Source organism: Seriola dumerili, unplaced genomic scaffold (genome assembly GCF_002260705.1).
Source record: "Seriola dumerili isolate Sdu_G_001 unplaced genomic scaffold, Sdu_1.0 BDQW01016602.1, whole genome shotgun sequence".
Classification (NCBI taxonomy): Eukaryota; Metazoa; Chordata; class Actinopteri; order Carangiformes; family Carangidae; genus Seriola; species Seriola dumerili.
This window is the reverse complement of record NW_019190857.1, coordinates 1-15,935: the sequence shown is the minus strand read 5'-3', so window position 1 is coordinate 15,935 and position 15,935 is coordinate 1. Positions and strand designations below refer to the sequence as shown.

The window sequence follows — 15,935 nt, the reverse complement described above, 5'->3', positions numbered from 1 at the left end:
GGATTGTACTACATATGTATCACATGTAAGATGGTGGTGAACACAGTGGTTGTTTATTACCACAATGTCACATGTGCGTATGTTGTATTTCAAAGTGTAGCAAAGTGTCAGTGTTTTCTTCTAGATGGAGCGTGTCCCCGTGTCAACGTGCAGCACATACAAAAATGTGCAGGAGTGCTGGTCTGCACAGGATCCATACTGTGTCTGGTGTGACTCTAAGAGGTCAGTGAAACATCTCATCTGACGTCTTCAGACATCTTTAAACAACTTTAAACTTGGTTATAAAATATTTTTCTTTTCCTAGTTGCACATTTGAAGATGACTGCAAAGATTCAGACTGGGTGTCCATTCCTGATGATTACCAGCAGAAAATGGTTTCCCACAATGTTGCTAAGGACTCCACCGGCCAGGTAGAGAGGACAAGTTTTAACTCTGATCAGTTGTGTGTCAGTTATTTGTCCTTTAAACACTCACAACGAGACCTTTTTCAGATCACACTTAACATCCTGACACACCTGACTGCGGGCGAGAAGGCACGGTCCAACTTCGCCTGTCAGTTCCCTGTGAGTTCCAGAGAGCTTTGTAGGAAGAATGAGTTTCCTCCACAGTTCCCACAATGCATCTGCATCCTCTCTGAGAACATACTTCCTGCCGAAGGTCAGTAACATTTGATAAATGTAATAATCTCATGAATTATGTACTTAACAATGGGAACACCAGTTGTTTATCAGGGGATCTGCTAATATTAAACACACAGGCTTATTTATCATCAGCCTAACTGTTGTACCTGAGCAGTCAGTCACACCTGGTATTATTTGCTGTTGTTTCCTTGTCACCTCTGCCTGCTCCTGATGATGGTTTTAAAGTAAAACTGAAAGCTTGAGAAAGCTGCCATCAGTAACTTTACTCTTATATACAGTTGTTTATCAGCTGACAAACCTGTGATGCCTCTAGTTATATTACATGTAAACATGAATCACTGAAAACTGTAATGTTCAATGTGTTATTTGCATTTCAGGCCTGGCAGTCAGTGTAAGAATTAGACTTGGCACATTGACCTTATTGGAACCACTGACGCTAACCAACTGCTCTGAGATCAGAGGACCGCCAACTTCTGTCTTGTAAGTCCACTACCACTGTCAATACACAAAGACACCTACTGTGAACTAATAATGTCTAATATAATTAAAAGCAGATAAAGCTGAAAAAGCTGAAACACATAATGAGTCAAAAGCATCAGGTCCCAGTTATATAAAGAAAAAGACTTTAACCCTTTCTGCTCACAACCAGGAATAATATATTATTATGTTGTGATCTTTGTGATCTATCAAGTCGTTGTGATCCATATTTCTAGTGTTATACTGACGCTGGTCTTTACACCAAAATGTTATAAGATTTGTTTCCTCCTCAGGTGTCAGCAGTGTATCAGGGCTGGATGTGGCTGGAGCAAAAACCACTGTTCCTGGGCAAATCAGGGAGTGAGGAATGTAATTATGCATATTTTTATGTATTTATCTAACATACGTGAACAAATGGGAAAGGAGATGAAACGGAATGCCTTCCACATCGATCTTATTTACATATTGTCTTGTTTTCTAACGTTAACAAACTAGTCACCAACTGAGTCACCACCCAGCTGCCTGCTCAGAGTGGTTCAGAGTTTAGACACTTTGCAAAGACAGCAGCTTCACTGTGACGACAGTCTGACTGTGTTTCACTGAGTCCAATGCAGGTTAAACCAAAATGTCTCATTTTCTATTTCTGCACATACGTACACCATGTAAATAAAGCAGCATTATAGGTGTTGGCATATCCCTCAGCCTGGCTGTTTTCTACTGTTCTCCAGGTTTTGACTTTAGCTGAATGTCCTGAATCGACTCTAATAATACCTTCACAGTGAGTGTCATGTAATCCTGCTGAATTTCTTCCCCCACTTCCTCCTGCAGGAAAGTGTTTGCCAAATGATGGGGTCAGGGATGAACTTTTCTGTGAGTCTGAACCTCAGCTCTCACACACATTCTTCATCTGAAGTTCACCTTCTTCACATTCAGTCGAGGTTAAAACATCAGTAGAAGGCGACACGTTAAAATGATTGTTTTTCTGTGTGTTTTACTGTCAGAGGCCAGAGATCTCCTCCATCACTCCCAGTGTCGTGTCTTTCTACGGCAGAAACCATGCAGTGTTGAGCGGTCATAACCTCAATGATGTGACCAGAGTGAGGATCCAGACTGACGACTGCTCTCCACGAGAGTGAGTCAGTTTACCAGTTTATAAGATTCTTTAACTACAGTAATTTTTCATTTCATATACACTATCTGGTGAAATGTTTTTGAACAACCCCAATTTTTTCCAGCTATTTTTTTTTTAAATTTCAGTAGTTCAATCCAGTGAAAAAACTTAATGGTACAAGAGGTCAGCAGTAAACTGTCTAGGGTAAAAAACAAAAAAAAAAAAGTTCAGGTTACGAAAACTGAAAAATCATGTAAAATTTTAATGGCGCCAGACTGTCGCTTGCCACCTCATATGGCACTATATCAGATATTCAGTTTACCAGGTTAATATTTTTTTTTTATGCAGAAGCATTTCACCGTCTTATAAAAGTGACACTGAACTTTCTTTAAGATGAAACTAAGAACCAGGAACACACAAGGGACCAAACTCTAAAAGAGGGCAGAGGTTCAGGTACAAGCTACAAACGTACTGAAAGCCGCTAATGTTAATAAATAAAATAATAATACAGAAAATAAAAGAATGGCACTGTCTCTTTCTTTTGCTGCACATTCCACAAACTATAGGGGTGTATTTTAGATACACATTTTATGACCAGAAACTAAACCTATGTACACCACACAGGAAAAAAGCAAAACAAGATTGTAAGTTTTTGTGCCACCACAAAGGGCCTCCACACTGCCAAGCACAGTCTCCACACACATTAGTGGCAAACTTTCCTGCAACAGTGTTACGACAACTTTTCTTGAGGCAAGTGTCAGGAGTGTTTGGTGCAGGAAAAGTGCACGAATCTTCCTAAAAGCCAGAAGCTGGATTTTTGATGTGAAATAGTGTTTTGTGAATCCACAGGATTTTTGTGTAAATTAAGTATAGATTTGGTTTTATTCATTAGAATCACTTGATTAGAAAAATTCCAGACTCACTTCCCACTATCAACGCACTCATGGGTTGCTTTGCACGTTGTGGTTTACTTTTTTACCCAAGTTTTTTTAACCATCCTTTTATTTAATTGTTCATATTAATATCACCATGTTCATATGATGTTAAATTAAAAGCAGTTTCTTATTTGGAAATTTTTATTTTTCTTTGATTGTTCATTTTCATCGTCATGAAATAATACTAAGGAGATTTGCTGCTCTGTACTTGATGGTTATTTTTATACAGATTTCTAGAACCAAAATTATTTTTAAATGAAAAAACGTCATGAAACTCTGCAATGAAACTGCTCCCTCTCTCTCTGTCTTCCTGTGTGCTCTGCTCAGATCTCCTGTTGTGGAACAACCACAGGTGTGAATCTGAACGTTCCACATTCCCAGCCAGAAATCAAAAGGCAAGGTCCAATAGTATGTGCCCTCCTCCCGATGGTAGTTGCCATGGCACATGAAAATCACCCCTACAGTTCCTTCCTTTCTGCGCCATACATCAACACCCAGCAGCACCTGGGACAGGTATGATTTGTATGTGAAGATTTAATATTCCCACACACACACACGACAGAAACAAAGAAAAAAAGTCAAAGTGCCGAATCAACAGCACTGTACATCTGATCTCATCAAATATTTCCAAGCAGCTACTTGTGCTGCTGACACCACGAAAGAGTGTTTTCAACACTAAAACTTTTAGCATTACTATAACACTGTGTGTGCTCCTTCGGTGTCCTGTCAGTATGAAAATTCCTCTGCTTCTCTGTGTCATTTAGTGGGAAGAGGAAAATCACACTAATGGGAATCCACCTTGAGTTTGTGGAGAGGGTCACACACAGCCACGCCCCGCAGGAGGTTCAGACTTCCCAGAACAGCAACTTTCAGGTAGGTCTTCTGTATGCACACACAATGCAACAGTGAGAATGTCAGATAATGATATAATGGACTATGTCAGCATGAAACAATCCTGTGTCAATCATCTTATATTGTACAAATGTCCCATTATGTTACATTTTGTTGCAATGCTTCATGTCATGTTATCTCCCAAGTTTGTGATTACACATCATAGGTAGATGCTCCATAACATTTAAGTCTTGTTGCTTGATGTGGCAACACCCGTGGTAAGGTGGCAGCAATGTGGTTTAAATACCAACAGTAAACACTCACCTTTAGCATCTCGATTAGCATTTGTGATAGATACAACAGAAAGAGAAAGTGGTCTATATGTTTACAGTGCAGCCTGTGAATCTCTGCTGCATGAGATGCAATTTGAAAGCTAGTGTGGGAATATTGCATCACAACATTGAAAAACTACCACATAACAGACGACAACTAAGATGCTTTAATTGAGCTGACTATAGTATAAACTTGAAGTGCCAGGGGATAGCAAAAAAATTGCTACACACAACAGCCTTTATATGTTTCATTCTTCAATAAATTATTGGATTAAGTATTTGAGTTCATTTATATACTTCTATATGTAACATCATTCTTTTCAGTGTGGAATTAACGATCTAGTTTATTTTTTCAACGATATACCCGGTTTTATCGAAAGAGGCTGTATCTCACACTGTGCTCTTCTACATGCAGCAGATTATACCAGCTTTACTCTAGTGAACTCATATTGATCAGTAAATATATTACATCAATACACTAAACTATGACCATGAGAAGCGGCTCTTGAGACACCTAACGGGGCTTTTACAGCCACTGTTTTTATTGCGAAGAGTAGCATCCACCTGAACCTTTTGTACCCTGCTTCCACTAAAATAACCTAAAACTCTATCCTCACCAGACACTCTCGCATATTATACTGGTTTCACATCCGAGCAAGGAAATCGCGGGAGAGAGTGTTTGTCACCGAGACCACTAGTAGAGGTTACAATTGCGTTCTGCACATTATATGTTTTTCCACACACACGTTATGGAAAACACAGAGCCACCACGAGTACGCCATCAGAGTCTCCCATCAAAACGGTCAACATTTGCTTCTTTTGTCGTGTTTGAAGAAAATAAAACAGGCAGACAAACTGGAGATCGACATACAGCAAAATAATTCACAAGCTCTGATGAGGGCATTCAGGGTCAGAGAACAGCCCATGTTGTACAATACTGTAAACATTGTGGAATGTATAATGAAACTGGTGAGAGAACACAAGACGACTATTAAGTATCTACACATGTGATATTCAGCACGCACGCATAGATCGCTGAACTACCAGCACACTTATTGATCGGTGTAAATACTTTGCATCTCAAACAGATCACTCTAAACCTAAGACAGGATAAGCTGATAAAAGAACACTACCACCTCCAAAAACATTTACTCTGTAGTTTTAATTAGAGAAGGATATATGTTTGATTGCCAAGAGGTAGCACATTTAATTCTTATCACCTCCGGAAAATATTGATTTCAAACTATCACAGTGGATTTTTCAAATAATCAACGGAGAGAGCAACCGATTTTGAGAAGTACCACGAATACATGTTCTTCATGATTTTTGAACCCCTGGTAGGTCTGCACGTGAGACTGATCCAGAGCTAAGAATATACTCTAATTTTACAGCAGTGAGCTAGATGTATTAATGTTTGTTTCCAAGATAGGAAGTAGTATAGTGCACAAAAGACTGGTAATGACTTAGACCCTCCATTTATTGCATTTGTGTCCTTTCCTGATACTTGCGAATCCTGCTGATACCATGTTTATGTTATTTTGTTGGTTAAAAGTTTTACTATTTATACCACTCACGGATTGGTAACTGCTTGAAGTTTGATTTGTTTGTTGTTGTACTTGTTTATACTGCTATTGGGTCTGAACCTCAATCAAAATTTCTCAAAGTTTTCCTTTAAATTCTGTATTATGTGTGTACAGGTTATGTTTTAAAATGAGTATGTTCAAATTATTAGTAAAAAGATGATGAGTCTGAGGTATTTCGGAGAGTGAGTGGTTAGAAATACTGTACTTGAGAAGCTTTCTTTCTACTTTCCTAACTTTTTGGTATGTAGAATCTTGATAGCCTCTGGTTCTGTCTATGGTCTTTGAATCACTAATTAGTGTTTGTCTTTCAGTGTCGGTGATTTTCGACTTCGATTATGGCAAAAAGAAGAACTCACACCGGATGACGAATGCACAAATAGTCTGCTGACCTCGACACTCAGCTTCTGATCCCACTTATTTCATGGTGGTAGAGCCCAAAATGACTCACCGCTCGGAGCGTGGGTAGTACAACAAGGGTCTTTTCTGATGAGGTACTGGGCTTTTTGTTGATAAGATATTCGCCAATATATTCCAAGACCTGGTGGGAACTAATCAAGATGTTAAGTTCACTTCTTATGTAGTTTCATAACTTATTAAACAGAAGGCAGGCAACTTCTATCTTATAACTCACTGATGATGTACCAATGTTGAGGAACCACTCGAGGCTTTATTCTATGCCACGCTTATCTCTTCAACCGCAACCATTTTCTGTATGGTTGCTTATTTAACTGTCGGAGATGTAGTTGTAGGCCTTTTACGCCTTTTTATGTACTGGCCTCGCGCAGTAACATAAAGGGAGTCTATTCAGAGAATTGTTATACACCTGAGATCGTAAAGGTGAATTTAAAAAAGACTATCATTTATCCTCTACAATTACATGTACATATAGAAATTATATTAGGTAGAACATGCACGGGGTGGGGGCTATGACAACAAAGGGTCACCAGGCAGAAGCCAACGACTGATGGCACCTTGGCAATTTAACACTGGTCGAGCGTCTAACGCCCCTTGGCTCCAGGATGCCCCCTTCACTCGATATTTTCAGTTTGTCAGTCCCATTCTCATGAACATATTCTCTAACACCTGGAGGAAATTCTTCAAATTAGGCACAACCCATTTTGCGTGTGTCAAAACACCTGGATACCTACCCCTCACGACGCCGCCATGAGTTACTGATGAGCGAATATGGTGAGTGAATGGTCCGAGCAGGGACAACAAGGCTAAAGGCCACTGCTGATCAGCACACAACCATTTTTAGGCACCATACCTCTACAACCTCACAATATCCACGATAGCATACGGCTAGTGACATGTGAATTGCTTTAACTATAGAAGAGTCTATATAAGGCATAGAATGTAATGATAAAAGTGTGCATGAGGCATTTTATAATCAGTAATATAAATGGGCTATCACCAGGCACACACCTTCCAAACACTGTCGACTCAAACAATTGCTGGAAAACAGATGAACATTTGTAATACTCGCTGCTATTAATTTTCTAAACACACAATTTAAATTAATTCAGACTAAACTGTATATCTCAATGAAAAGTAGACAAAAAGCAAATCGAGATCCCATGTTTCTCAAACACGGCGCAAAGGTGACTTGATGTCTTGAAAAGTTCACAAATTTGACAAATGGTATAACAAAAACACTGATATTGATAAAAAAAATAAAAAACATACTATAAAATAATATTCACAGGTCTCTGTACACCTGGAATACAACGAGATAAGAACTGCAACATAGAAAACACTCAACAACCTCTGCTTGTTCGAACAAGAAGAATTCACAGCTTCTTTGGAGTGAGAGGACCTAAGGTAGTGTGTTGTTTGGGCCAGGGTCTGTGCGTCTGCTAAATGAGCAGGTACAATCTCTCCAAAACTTCTGTCAGGCGTTTTCCATTAAAACGAGGACATCATGTAAGTGTATGTTGGAGTGATGTGTGTTACACCTAGTATAAGGCCGAGAGTTCCTTAGAAAGGTCGAACTACAATGAAGAATATGGTCTGAATTTTAGTTTGTGCCTTTTGGAGTAAAAGAGAGTGCCATAAAATATTAGAGTATAGTGATTCCCTCACTATATCCACGACATTCACAACACACATCAAAAAGCCTCCTCTGTAGTACTCAGTTATAACTGCAATTTCAGGGGTTTCCAAATTGTACTCCAAAGATGGAAAGTGAGTCAAAGTATCTTGGCAAAATACAAGAGATGAATTTTATAGAACACGTACGATTATCAGCAATATATATATATATCCTTTCCTCAGAGTATGGAGAGATTAATCAAGAGCACCACAGTTAGAGAGCGGTGAGGATTTGAGCGGAAGGTGTAGACGCATGGATCGAGCTCACCAAGTTGCTGTTGACGCCATGATTGCGATAGCCGGCGCACGCATCGCTCACGAGCGTAATGTGACGGAGAGAGAGAGAGTTCAAATGAAGGATTGCAGCAAAAATGAGATAACACACTCTCGCGCGCTTCATATTACGATGAAGAGCGAGCATGAGGCATATATGACGCGGTGATGATTCGTGTATGCAGACACCGATATAAACCAACATTGAATCACACGGAGAGTTCAGTTTCTAAAACATCCAGGTCTGAGTAAGAAAAACTTCAAGCAACTCCAAAATCACTAAAGCGAAAATGTTACATAAACAAAAACCACTGCAGAAGTGAAGAGGCAGATATATACCTGTTTGGATACCACTCAACATGAGTCCAGTAATCGGTCAGGTCAAACAAATAAGAGAAAAATCCGTATCAATTGTTAGATCAAAGAAGTCAAAATTGACTCGTCGCTTATGCTAACATCATCTGTCTCCATTCATTAGTTTGTTATCCATCGCTTCTCAGTCTATTCATATCAATGAAAACAGCTGCGCGAGAGTAAGAGACTAAATGGCAACGAATAGCAGATCACTAATGCCGTAAATCGAGAGAGCTAGCGATACCTGACCGTGGCGAAAGTAATAACAAAAAAAACTTTTATCCTCACTACGAACATTTCATAAAAAAATAATCCAGATGTCTGAACGTATATATTTATGATGAAAGAGTACTGTTTTCTATACATGTATAGCGACGCTGCTCCACCCTCCAGCACTTATGAGATGTCAACAGAATGTTGTCAACAAGCGTGGTCCCCGTGGCTGAGAACCGAGACTAGAGTGGTATCAGCTGTGGAGTGTCTATAATTGTATGAACACACCCTAGTATTTCTCGCGAGAGGACGCCCTATATTGATCCACGCTCCCAGTAAATTGGAATACTCGGCTGGAGCGTAATATATATATATATACGGGAGAGAGCGAGGTCAGCGAACGGCAGCATAGACAGCCACTTAACTCGCTATGTCATCTCACTAGTATGCATCCAGTATGAGAGATAGAGAATAAAGCGTACGTAGGGAGCCGGAGCACCTACCGTACTGGCGTATTGAGTGCATTATATAGTCCCTCTCACTCGCACTAGAGAGAAGACAGACGTCATGGTTTAGTAGTGAGAGCGGCGTAAGAGAGGTAGATTGGATGCCGAATTGAAGTGTACTCGGATCTGATTCTCTTAAAGCCTGGTGGTTTAGATGGACGAATCGAGAGATCTGGGGATTTCAGTTGTGTCCCACGCGATGTCTATGCACTATGAGAGTGCGGTACTCGACTAGGTGAGAGTATATTGTATTCTCTTAGGAGACTGCATCACGCCAGGGTCAGGCTAAAGAGCTCACCTCTTTGTTGTATGGTATAGGCTTCCGGTGGATCGTAATTTTGATTCCCTATTACTATAATCATTGGTTAAATATGGGGACGTGATCGGTTTTGTTACCAACGCACCCAAAACTCTCGCGTATCGTTTGTCTTTGCATATTCTGCTCATATGAGCATCTTTGATCATCAGGCTTATGTGTATGATTGTTAGCCCTGTCTGAGTTCAACACAATCTGTGTCGTGGAGTAGCTCAACATTGATTTCGTTGAATATTTAATTGGGGTGGCTGGATCTGCATTCAGAGGAGTTATTATGTTGTATATCACGTAGAGGTCGAACGCATAGCGAGAGTATAAGTAGCAGAGAAATGCCAGAAAGCTATACAGAGAGTGATATATGTGTTGAGAGCGAGGTCTTTGTTTGACAACTCTATGCGTCTTGTGGGGCTTTCGTGCGCGCTGTAGTGGTGAAATCATCGTTCAGACAGCCATGCTTTGTATAATGTGAGGTGTTTGCTCAACGGCTCCTGGTCACTGATGCATCGGTTACGTGTCGCTCCACTTCTTCTCTTGTCACTAAATCACTGATGACTGCCTGTAAAGTCTAAAGTTTGAGAGTATATGGGCAGACACACTCATCTCAAGTGTAAAATGAGCGGCTGTCTGGTGAGATATGTATCGCACGGGATTGACGTGTGAGTCGTGGTGAGAGTTGGCACTTAATAGTCAGTTCTAGCGATGTGTTAATTAAATAGTAAGTTCGATGTTAGAATGGAGGCAGACGGGACACACCACTTCTCATATCAGATTGCGACATGGCAGCCATCAGGACTCACTGCTGTCTTAGTGAACGGGGCGTGGTGAATGACCTCGACCGCTTCACCAAGCTTTCAGAGCAGTGCACTAGGAAACAAGATAGTTCGAGAGAGCATGAGTGTAATGGAGAAACACTAGTGTGGAGTTATCATATATATCTTTGTGGTCAGTTGAAGCGAGCTGTCAGAGTCGTGGTCAGAGAGTAAATACTGCCGAGTCAGTTTGAGCTGAAATAACACTGCTTCAAACAGACTTTGTTGGAAGAAGAGTGACTAAAAGCAGTCGAGGGATAATGTGTGCACTAGAAGAGGAATGAGAGCTCGCCTGTCTGCCGCTTTAACAATCTCTCTCTCCATAGCGAGAGAAAATCAGGTTTCCACGCACAATGGGTCTGAGAGTTGTGGTACCATGCGGAGCGCCGCTCTCACCTACTTCTGCACTCTCTCTTTGTTCCCGAGCAGAGGCTCAGACATGCGCGTGTTTGAGCCACGCATAAGTGGCACTCATAGCAGGAGTTGAGTAGACCAAGAGCCATGCCTAAGGTCGGTCCAGTGTTATGAAGGAGGATTAGTTCACCGCTACTCTAAGAGCTGCCACACCAGCTGCTACAACATGATCCACTGCTGCCTGGCTCTGTTTGTATTAGTCCTCTGGGAGTAACTCGGGTCTCTGGTGTCGGGGGAGGATGGAAGGCTTCGACTGTGTGATGGGAGGAATATGTACCGTCTCATCTTAGCCCGTGCCTGCGAACTTTGCGATATCATCGCTGACACAGTACGTAGCACCGGGACTGTACACTCAGCTCAGTGACTCAGACCTGACTACTGGTTCGCCGAGGACTCTGACCCACGAAGAGGTTCATGAACGTGACGGTGCTCCACTGCCCGCCGAGGTTGGATGAGCTCTCAGTGTTATGCCCGTGTTTTGGATGCGCTGTCTGGTGCGAACGTGGAAAGCGCCCTTTTCAGCGTTCAGCCGTCTGTTAGTTGCCATCGTTCTGTTGCACGACGCGAGCACTCCGCCGATCAGCTGCGGTGACGCGAACTGATGAGTTCGAGATGGCTGTCTTATCCATGTGAAGTTCTGGACGCTCGAGTAAGGAAAGCTCATCTCCACTAACGTTGCGCGAGTCGCACACGTGAGGAGAAATGCATCTATTAGTGTGGACACGAGATAGTGAGCGCACATGCTAGAGAGCGAACTGTTGTCTCAGTTCTTGCGAACTGAGCAAGATGGACGAGAGAGTCAAACCAGGCATGCACATTCTATATCACTTATTTCTACACACTGCGCCAGATGAATACACAGCAAAATAAACATCAAGAGGAACACGTCACGGTGTGAGAGACGCCGCTCGGTCTGCCTCTTGTATTAACCTACTCTAAACTTCAGTCTAATCCTTTCAAGGGAGAGTAAACACTGACTGATGGAAAGTGCCTGATGTGGTAGAAGCAGAAGCAGGGTCCGAGTGAAGAGACAAAAACGATTATCTTTTATTACAATGATGAGCAAATCTCCGACTTAGCATTAATATGCCCGAAGAGTAAAAAGGACGATGATGAGACTGGAGTGTCTACGTAGGAGCCCGAGCGCAATTATCATATATCTTATAGGCTTCTACCAGTCAGAGTATCTGGCCTCCTCTCCAGCGGGAAATGACCACCTCCTGCCCTGTCAAAAAGGCTCTGAACAGATAAGTCCATCCTATATTTGTGGTTTATGAAGAGAAGAGAGAGAGAACGATCTCGAGACTGTTGACACTCGCTCGCCGGGCGCGACTCACTCAGTGTCGTCTTGAGAGGGCTGGTGTCTGAACGGTTCTAACAAGATCCTCCGCTCTGACTCTCCTCGTGATCCGGGCGGTCCGCCGGATTGCTCTGCGACGCGGAAGTAGTTCAGTGTGGGTGAAGGACAGCTGAACACCGAGCTGGTATGAGGGTCTGTGTCTGAGAGACACGGTACAGCTGGATGACCTTCGACCGAGACGTGGATTGTATCTCACCAGTTAGAGGTGAATCGCGATACACGAGATGTCGCGGCGCTGGCTGGCATGGTTAGCAGACATTTTCTCCCTGTAGTGATTGTCCTCCAAGCAACGGTAACACAGGTAACGGGTTCAATTTATACAGCTTATGCAGTTTGATGCCACTCCTAAAGAGAAAGTGACTAATTCAGTCTGTCCACTAGTCTACTCGTAAGCATGCAAGCACACTCATTAAAGACATTATCAGTAACACTAAACTAATCGCATACTCTTGATCAGTAGGCGACCTTTAGATGTGCTCTCAAAACGCGTATCATCATAATTGAGACATATTTGGAACTTACCTGTTGACAAATCCCGCGTATAATGAACATTGTTTGTGGTATTCTCAACTCTAAAAAGACACTGAAGCCGAGGCCAGTACGCTTTCTTCAGACAGACACAAACATGACCTTGTGCTTCGGCAGTGTCACGCAGCGCACGAGGCCTGGAATGGTTTTCTTCATCAGGGTACGAGGAGTATGGGCGATGCTCATCCAAGGTGTGTATAAAGAGGTTCACACAATCTGATAATATGTGGAGAAAAGAGAATATCACCATTTAATCTAGACATACAGTACTTAAGATAAACACAACTATGATAGGCATTCACTCAAAGACTTATCTAGTTAGTTATGATAATACAGGTAGACATCTAATACATGAACTAAGTCACGTAAATCATGTGTTGTTTTTGAATATTGAAAGTCATGAGGTTGATCTCTCAGCATGTGTACATATAAACATCCGATCCATTCCATATATCCATACTTGCTATTAGCTTAAGCAGTAAGAGGGGATTGACAAGGAACAATTACAGTAAAATTTAATGGCAAATAAAACCCACACTATATGTTATCTATTCCTTGAATAGACACAGATATTAATATGTAAAAAATCTCTTCCGAGTTTTTCCCGAACTCTTTAGAGAGCGCGGTACACAAATTTTAATGTATTTTTAAAACTTTTTGCAGTTTTTATTAAATTGAATTCGCACATGCAGGTGTCCTAGGCAGATGCATGACATTTACATTTCGTTCAGCTTATTCTTATATTTCCTGCTATCGAATCTTCTCCAGTTTGAAACATTCCATACATAGCTCCATTTTCTTTTCCTTTTACGCCTCGCGCTGAGATAAAAAACAATATGTCTTAAAAGTTGTGACCAGAGACACTCTTTATACCATGCTCACCCCACATTGATAACGAAAGTTTTGAACGAAGTCTGGGAAGCACTCCAAGTAACCTCTCTGCAAGTACACAATAGGCTCTTTCCTGCTTTACTTCACAGTGTTCATAAAACTCCGAAAGTGTACTTTGTTGACTGCTGTGCAGCTGAGGCCTTTACGAAAGATAGAGGAAATGAGCTTTCTAAATTGCCCTGGGAAATGTAGATGTAAATGGACGCGGAACAACTGTACAGTGGATGAATAAATGAGAAAATATACTTATTCACAGTTCCGAACGCAAACAAGAGGCTCGACCACACGCACAGAGGAGTGGAGAGAGATAAGAAGCTTATAGCTTGTAGATAGTCGCATAAGACCTATAATCATCTCGTGAGGATACATTACTGTAAACCAATTATCTGGTTTGTTGCGCGAGCTCCGAACGTTCATAGAACATTACAAATTCTTGTTTGTTTAGCCATTATAAGTATTTGTACTATTAACTAAAGTTTTATGTTTCGCATTTTATTAACAGTTAATGACGCCCGAAGTTAATTCCCTCCCATGGATAACCAGGAAATTAACATAGAGGTAGAGCAGAGAGCTAGTCAATTGTGCTGCTCAATATCTAATCATATCATGCGGGTGAGCCAAAGCACGAGGTATTATCGAGAGAAGAGGTGAGGCTATGTCCTTAACGGACTCGCGCGCGCATGTTCAACCGCAGACTATGGAGGTCCAGCTCTGCGAGGATGAACCTGTCCAGAGGCATGAGACGAGGTACCTCAGGCCCAATAGATTGTGCACTCACGTATCGTGGCAAGCGTGGAAGCGAGGATGAACCTGCGGGAAAAGTTCCATTCCAGACAGCACACTTATAGGGTACCTATCAGCTTGAAGAGGGAGACCAGTTGTGACACTCGAGCTACAAGCCATAAAAGAGCTACTCACCCTTCGCAGTCGATTCGTTCCTGTGGTCACGTCGTGGGACGCGTTAGAGTGCCACTCGTGTATCTGTGTGGCGCAGATAGTTGTAGGGAACGCTCACATGATGTGAGATCATCGCAGGAGCGGGTGAGAAACAGCCCACTTTCGCCCACAACACCGGAGAGGGCCGCAAGCGCCACACGCTGAGAACGAAGAGAAGCCAAACTCCGCCGCACATACGAGAGTTATGGAGCGGACCGGACACGCCGTCAGCCAAAAGGTTCTCAACGTTCATTTTTTTTTTTTTTTTCCCCAAAAAAAAAAACCTTTTTCCAAAAATGTTTTTTTGCCTGTCATGGTGTGAGCTCTTAGTCTGTTAGAGGACAACACAGTGAGGGTTTTCTCAGCAAGTATAACAGTGGTGTCATTAGCAGGATCTGACCTACAAAAGCCTGAAACACAGCATAAAAAGAAATTCCACTGTAAGTCCGTTATTTCACCGAGAGTGCGCTCATACGGGACTGCTGCAGCAAAACTTTTGCCATTATTGTAGAGTGTGCGTAGATCTGTCCTTCTTTTTAAAAAAAAACAAACAAAAAAAAACAAAAAAAAAACAAGTCCATAGCAGGTTATTGATGAACTATTGTTACGTTTTGTTAGTTAGGTAGACATTAAGAACTAAAAGTTTGCGTTAGAAGGAGAGACTGAGTTATTGTTACCAATCAGTACGAATCGACGCAAGATATATGACAAAGAACATCGTGGGAGCAGACTCGTCCGTTAGGGGGTGGCCGAGTATATCTAGTGCGAGTAGGTGTCGTACCGAGAGGAGAGTCACCTAGAAAATGCAGTGTTTCGCGGTTGGAGAGACACCGGGCTGGGGGTGCTGATGGATGTGCGAGATAAACGAAGCTGCAGTGACAAAATTATAAACGTGAGCCTGCAAACCTGCAGCAGTTAGTGCGTAATGCTTCACATGAGTTGCGGATTCGCGATCGCGTACACACATTTTTTCATATACCACAACGAATGGTAACCCTTGCCTATTTGTGACACTAAGGTTTCGTCCTTTTGGCTCTACCAGGTCCTCGAGTGCTCTTTTACCAGCTTTAGATGCAATATCAGCCACAGCAAACGTACACCCAAGAGGTCGGAGCGTAAACGTACCCTCTTATTACCCCTCTGCAAGACCCCACATGAGTCAACTTTTCGTAGTAAGGTCAAATATTAATAAGTCACTGCGACTTAGTTTAAGGGATGTTAAGAAAAAAGAAAGAGATCAGTTCACGCAGCAGAAGAACGAACTATCGAATGATGATGAACATTATTAGAGTCAGTTATTGTATTAGTAGAATGCTTAGGCGGAGCGCTGTTTC

At 41.9% G+C, this 15,935-nt stretch overlaps 1 protein-coding gene across 1 annotated transcript; it reads left to right on the top strand.

Annotated features, from left to right (window-relative positions):
* The first annotated feature begins 124 nt into the window (after positions 1 to 124).
* Positions 125 to 11,341, top strand: LOC111240165 (plexin-C1-like). The gene is made up of 9 exons (XM_022770146.1): positions 125 to 222; positions 305 to 410; positions 492 to 657; positions 1,019 to 1,121; positions 1,412 to 1,487; positions 1,947 to 1,988; positions 2,120 to 2,250; positions 3,929 to 4,037; positions 11,216 to 11,341. Exons 1-9 carry the CDS (start codon positions 125 to 127, stop codon positions 11,339 to 11,341), a joined length of 957 nt encoding a protein of 318 aa, XP_022625867.1.
* Positions 11,342 to 15,935: the final 4,594 nt, after the last annotated feature.

What these genes read in the sequence shown, in the direction of transcription:
- LOC111240165 (XM_022770146.1), top strand. Translation starts at nt 125, where the DNA reads ATGGAGCGTGTCCCCGTGTCAACGTGCAGCACATACAAAAATGTGCAG. An exon ending in CTAAGGACTCCACCGGCCAG is followed by an intron (nt 411 to 491) that starts GTAGAGAGGACA and finishes GACCTTTTTCAG; the next exon opens with ATCACACTTAACATCCTGAC. An exon ending in GAACATACTTCCTGCCGAAG is followed by an intron (nt 658 to 1,018) that starts GTCAGTAACATT and finishes TTTGCATTTCAG; the next exon opens with GCCTGGCAGTCAGTGTAAGA.